The sequence below is a fragment of the Micromesistius poutassou genome (assembly GCF_964030765.1).
Source record: "Micromesistius poutassou genome assembly, chromosome: 2".
Taxonomy (NCBI): domain Eukaryota; kingdom Metazoa; phylum Chordata; class Actinopteri; order Gadiformes; family Gadidae; genus Micromesistius; species Micromesistius poutassou.
This window is the reverse complement of record NC_140272.1, coordinates 12194643-12201487: the sequence shown is the minus strand read 5'-3', so window position 1 is coordinate 12201487 and position 6845 is coordinate 12194643. Positions and strand designations below refer to the sequence as shown.

Genomic DNA, 6845 nt, shown 5'->3' with positions numbered 1-6845 from the left:
ACTCATAAGATACGATTACGAGTTGTTGGATATATAACTGCTCGTGGATGCATGCTCTGCTTTAAAAGTAGATATGTTATATTGTTATTTGTAAATGTCAATGCAAATTGTTTTATTTGAACTAAAACTAAAGTTCATCATAAAAATAAATATAAGACTGCTCATTCTGATTAACAATACGCTTTATAATAAGTAGTAGTCGTGTTCAATCACTAAGTAAATGAAGGACAATCCCATCTTGAACATTTTTTATTTTTGATTGTTAGTGTATGCAACAAAGATTGACATTAATTGTCAAGTATCACTATACCTGAATATAGAGAACATTTTAATATAAAAAATAGTGTCAGAGGCAAGGAAAAAAAAAAAAGTTAAGACAAGGAGAACAACCAATTATGCAAGTTAAAAGCCAGAGCTAAGATAGACTTAGTCCATGATACAGACACTGAATCCTGTCATGAAGCAAGGCTGCTAGAGACATTAATAGTCTTGGCCATTTGCCACAGCCTAGAGTAAGTGAGAAACAACAGCTATAAATAAGTGGTAACCACAAAGGCACAGAGAGAAAAGTACTGCATATGACATGATAAGCTGATGCTTAACCAAGCTGTTAGACAGATCTAAACCGCTGGAGAAATACCTTTCTTTGAAAACAAATACACTGAACCTTGCTTCTAAGTCAGTCAAATATAAGTAAAGGGTACATGCATGTGACGCCTTGAGAACAAAATTGTAAGATACAAAGGAGACAATAAGTATTTTTTAGATATATTTGTACTTGCATCATTCTTACAACCTTTAAGATCACGATGATATGACACTAATAATATAACTTCATACTTATTAAGACAAACAGTTAGACTGTAGACACACCGAAAACACAGCAAAGCCTGAGAGTACCATGGCAGTTTCCTGAGAACATCATAAAACACTGACAAAACTGTGCACATATTTGCACAATCTTCATGACTATCACACAATTTTCCAACAAGATAAGTGCATGGAAGTTTAAATATAAGACTTGACCAGTTAAGTGTTCACGCTTTCAACCAGATCAGAGAACTAGGAAGAGAAATAAGATATTCAGTTAAACTGACAATTTCTGATTTAAGTTTTGTAGTCCTCAAAATCGAACTGGAAGGACATAGAAAGATTCAGTTCTCATTTAATTATACCAGTCTGAAACATTAGATCTAAGACATAGATCTATTTAAATGGAATACATTAACAAAACATTAAGTCAAAATAAAAACAAACATTCAAATGTCTTATTTAATCTTTCACAGTTTACATTTTCCCTTATTAAAGAATTAATTTAACAAAAGACAACTGTGGGTCTTTTCAATCTATATTCAAACTAGGGCTATAGTAAAAGAGGATAACAATATACTTTTTTCATTGAACCTACTGTGTGAATATGTTAAATGCATTTAATTAAATTCAGCACTTTGAAATCATACAACTGACTTTATTTTGTTGTCTCATTTGAGTCAACAAAGTCTGGTAGAATAATTTGTTTGTTTATATAAATAATGTTATATATTCCTTTGACATTCTTAGAAATTGAGTTAACGTTTGCTCATATTCAATTTAATTCAATACGATTCAACGCGGCTTGCTTTTCATTTATCTCACGACACCATTGTACTGGATGTCTGCCTCTGTACTACTGTTTATATATACCTCAGGAGTATAAACATCTGCCACAACATCCTAGACAGCTCCAACACACAGCAGCAACACAAGGACCATACAAGGACATACCAAACATCCCTAAAACAAGCACCACGTGTGTTCACGTACCACGCAGGTGGCTGGGTGTCTCAATGTTAGAGGTCGGCAATGTTAGTTCAGAAGTTATTAGTCACACCTTCTTGGACTGACTAATAAATAATGCTGTATATGAATTGCTCCCTTTTTTGCAGAACCATATATTAAATGGTACATTGCTTAGTGAAAATCTTTGTCTCTCTTACTTTAGGGCAGAATAATTCCACAAGCAAATCCCTATAACAACAAAAGAAAAGCCCACAGGTTGATATCTTCACCGAACACACAACAACAATTGCCTAATTGATTCACAAACATTATTATTTAAGCAATGAAGCAATTCAGGGAGGTCACTTCAGATATCCACATGTGTTATTGTCAATAGGGCAGTTAGAGAAATTCCATTAAGGAGTCACCTGTGACAGAAAGATGTCCATGCATCAATTAAGGCCTGTAGGTTAAACATTGTCCACAAATGTTCTACGACTTAATCAAATATCCAATATCCCAGGGTCACAGCAAAGCAGATTAATCTGGTCTCCAAAGCCAGACAGAGCATTAGCAAAACTTATTCGCCCAAGTCTTACAGTCTCTAAAAGCTAAACCCAGAGAAAGTAAGCAATTTCATCAAGGTCCACGGGATAGTCGGTGAGATGAAGCGGCTCCTTGATATCAAATCTCTCTCCCTTGTAGCTCCGCCAGCGCCCGGCGGGAAGGTAGATATCCCTCTCCTGCTTCCCCGGCTCCAAGACCGGAGCCACCATGAGGTCATCCCCAATCAGGAACTGAGAGTCTATTTTATAGGCCGTCTCGTCCCCCGTGGCGATCCACCACAAGGGCCGTATGATGGGGTCCCCGGTGTCCAGCACCTCGCCCGCCAGCTCCAGGACCCGGGGCGCCACCAGGCTCTCATGGAGGGCCGTGTATTTACGAGCGATCTCCACCACCTCGTTGTCGTACTCCCAGGGGGGGATGGAGAACTGCATGGAGGGCATGAACGCCGACAGCTCCAGCCAGCGGATGTAGAGCTCTCTGTCGGGCAGCACGCCGTTGCCATCGGTGCGGTTCCGGTAGGCGTTGCCGCCAATCATGTCTGGCAGGATGAACTGATAGCCGAGGATGCTGATAGTGAGGACCGTGGGGATGAGAGATTTCAGTCCCATTTCATATCCCCACACAGAGTCCCTGTCGATGGGCCTGAAAAAGCATGATATGTTCTGGGATTGGTATCCGCTGCGCAGCTCGGCCCGGTCATTGTAGGGGATTGCCATCTCGGTGTATCGTCTGGTGAAAGTGCTGGGGTCCCGAATGTGATTTCTGGTGCTGAACTTCCAGGGGAGATAATTAGTCTCGCCGGCATCAAATTTAAAAGACGAGATCCCATACTTGGCGCGCAATGAACGCAAATGGGAGGCAAACCAATCCCGGGCTTCTTGATTTGTGAAGTCCAAAATGCCTCCAATCCCATTCCACCAGCGCACCAAGGCCGGCAGGCCGCCCCTGGGCTCCATGACTAATAGCCCTCTTTCTACACAGGTGTGGAATGTGGCCGAATCATAGTTCACAAAGGGGTGAGTCCAGAGGGACACCAGGAACTTATCTGTTTTCAGCTTTTGAAACATGGCTGAGGCATTGGGAAACTTCACAGGGTCGAACTGGAACTCCCCGTAGCGACTGGTGTAGCGGTCGTCCAGCTCCAAGTGACTGCAGTTGAAGCCATACTTGCGGATGTTTGCGGCGTAAGCCAAGAGCTTCTCTTGGTCCACGTCAGTCTTATGCAGTGCCCAGGTAGACCAGAGCGGATGGCGGAACATGGCTTTGGCCGGCACTTTGTTTGGTTTGTTAAAATACCGGCGCACCATGTACTTATGCATGGAGGTGACGTCCAGACCCACACACACTCTGTAGCTGAGTTCAGCACAGGGTGCCTCACCTGGATTTGGCTTGAAGGGAGTGTCGTGGTACCGCGCCTGGAAGTACATGGTCCTCTCTGTATCGTTCCAACCCAGGTGAAAGGGCACAGAGTTATTGATTTTGATGGCCGTGGCGTTGGATGACAACCAGTAACTCTCTAAAATCCCACCAAATTCATCCCGGTGGGAGATGATATCACTGGTGACGAATGGCTTGGGAGACTGTTGACCAGAGAGGGCTATAGGCCAGTGTTGAATGGCAGACAATGCACCACCGTACCAGTGTGCAAATTTGTAGGTCATGGCGTGTTCCACAGGAATGTCAGGAGCCAGCTCCTCCCAGCGCACGCGGTAGCACTGGACCGTGTCCTTGGGACGCACAGTCTCGATGAAGAAGTTCAGCTTCCGGTCAGTGGTGTGATCGCAACTCAGCATCTCGCCCTCCTTAGAGCAAGAATCTAAATCCAGAGTGCCTGACCTGCCAGAAACGTAGGAATCATTAGAAATACTGACACATGATACATTAAGCCATTAGGGTGACACTTTGAGCCAAAGCAGGAAGAAACTTCCCCTGGAACATTTTGGCTGTCAATCAAGGAATACTTAAATGACTATACAGTGATTATACTGTGTTAATATGAAATAAATAAAACGGATCAACTGCATCAACTCCATATTATGGGTTATAGGCATTAAACCTATAAAAAAATCATGCACTCAACTGACCAATCCCACAAACCTGAAATCCATTCTGAAGACAATGGACCCTCCTCGGTTTCGAATGATGTACCCATCTTTGTTCAGGTCCAGCAGCTGAGTTTTAAGCAGCTCAGCTTTGCGGAGCGAAGCGATGTAGTAGCACCACGCAGTCACCGCTGATATCACCAGCACCAAGCCGATGATCCCGGCACCCACTAAAGGCCGAGAGTCCTTGGTGAGCTTCTGCTTAGGGATCACATCGGTGATGGTGCCCCCCGCTCCTCCAGGTACCACCTGATACATGTTCTCTGGTCCTCAGTGGTTACCAGAAGATGTTGTTCTACAGCTCAGCTTTGCTTGACACCGACATGGCTTTGAGGTTTGATGTGTGGGATTTCTTGTTTGTCTTTTGTTTTTGTGCAGAAATCAATGTTATTTAATTGCTTACCTGTCCGTAATATTAGAGAAAGGGAGAGAGGGACAGGGACAGAGGGAGAGAGAGAAAAGAAAAGCATAAAAAAAACAGAAAATTATGGCAATTAAGTGCTAATGTTTCTCTGTTGTGCTCAGCCTAATTGTCCTATTCCAATCAGTTGTTGGTGTCTAATCAAATTGTTATTGGTGGCGTGCTGCTTCAAGCCCTAATGTTCACCCAACATTTAAAGCACATTTATTTATAATATGAACACCAAAGCAACAACCCAAGAACTAAATAGTATTCACTTCAAACTGCATTATGAATACCCAAGACATTAGTAGTCCATGAGCACAGACTGAATTGGCTGCTCAATGCTATTCCAAGCCTCACTTGACAATAACATCTATTTTTTCTTTGCTTTAATGATCTTTAAACACTTCTGGAAGCATTTTAGCAAACAAACATTCAACATTTGTTTGTGCTTTAAAAAAAAACATAAAAAGCAAAGCAAAGCAGTTGTCTAGCTGAGGGAAGAAAGGATACTTCACTGCAGGCATTGTAATGTAGTGGTTGTATTGAACTGCAAGGCTCATTTGTATGTAGGGAAGTGGAGTGAGGTAACAGAGAAAGGGCTAGACCTTAGACCCAAGGTTGAAGAGGGAGAGGAGTGTACACAGCACACAAAACTGCATACTCCATCAAACAGACATGAACCACACACGGGGAAACCCTTTAAACTCCTGCAAAAATCCAAACGAGTTGTACAGCAAATATACTACACACAACAAAAACTACAATATAAGACGGACCCACTACAGCACGTAGTCAAGTCACTGAAGTCATATACTGTACTACCAAATTAGACCTCATCCTATTAGTAAGGATAGAGAACTGAAGTTCATGGCCGATGTTAATTTTGTTATTGCAGGATACAGGGGAGGAGAATAATTGTAATTCTGTCCCCCCCCCCCCCCCCCCCGCCATGGTTCGTCTAAAGCCACAGGGGTCGATATTAAAGGATGTTCACTGTTAATTAGCAAACTAATGGACTAATTCTGTGTTCAACCAGCCTCTGTATTGACTTTGCGCACCACAACAGGAGTGATAAAGTAAACTTTAACAGTGAACTGTCTGTGTTCCATTGCTGCCTGGCTTATATTGCAGGGTTATATGTAGCCTACATTGCATCTTAAAATGTGAATTACTTCACTTTTTAAGGAGGCCTAGGCCTATATAAGAATTGATGTAACTTATGAATACAATCGAACCTAATCCATGTGTTCTATGTAATTAGGAAATAAAGTATTTTTTTCGAGATATGAGATATGAGAACAGCACCCATATAGGCATATTTAGTGCTTCTAGATCTCAGGCAACGATTATTGTCATTTCTGCTGATTCTTTAACTATTCATAAACGGAGAAAAAACAAACACAGAATTGCTGATACGACATAAAACAGACATGGGAATATGACCAGAAGCTCCAAACGTACGGGCATGTGCATTAGTGTTTATACAGGCCTACATGTTGCAACAGTGAAGTTAGGTTAAGATACAGAAATAGTACGGTAGTAAAACGTAAGCCCGAGTTATTGCTCCATGGTACACAAAACTTGATGACACAACCAGATCCTGAGGACTTTTTTGTATTTTAAAATCGTAATTGCTTTTCCAATAAAAACGCGTTGGAGAATGGCTAATGTTATAGGAGCATAGTAGCAGTGTACTTACATGTCGATAAACATTGAAGAGCTAACACATCTTTAGGCTATCATGTGTGCACACTCCCCAAGTGTTGAACACTCTACATTCTACATTAACTCCATACACAAAGAAGGCGTCTAAATGCATTGACTTATAGAGTGAAGTCAAAGTCCATGCTAGACGTAGGCTCGGGGAAAAATATATTATTTTAATTTGTTAAGATGTTATTAGCCAGTTTAAATTGTACTTTTCAAGACCATGCTTACCAGTGAGCTCCTCTCTCGCATAAGTCTTCTGGCACAGTTCCGAGAACTGGCCGCCCCGAAGAATGCTGTGCTGG

General features: G+C 41.9%; 1 protein-coding gene across 2 annotated transcripts; it reads right to left on the bottom strand.

Annotated features, from left to right (window-relative positions):
- Positions 1 to 233: 233 nt before the first annotated feature.
- myorg (myogenesis regulating glycosidase) lies at positions 234 to 6845 on the bottom strand. 2 transcript variants are annotated; one of them, XM_084463723.1, is made up of 3 exons: positions 6772 to 6845; positions 4423 to 4830; positions 234 to 4161 (listed from the first exon to the last, which is right to left on the bottom strand). In XM_084463723.1, the coding sequence occupies exons 2-3, from the start codon at positions 4683 to 4685 to the stop codon at positions 2370 to 2372; spliced, it is 2055 nt and encodes a 684-aa protein (XP_084319849.1). In that variant the 5' UTR covers positions 4686 to 4830; positions 6772 to 6845; the 3' UTR covers positions 234 to 2369. The 2 variants fall into 2 exon arrangements, with proteins under 2 accessions (XP_084319849.1, XP_084319850.1); XM_084463724.1 differs by lacking the exon at positions 6772 to 6845 and adding an exon at positions 6533 to 6561.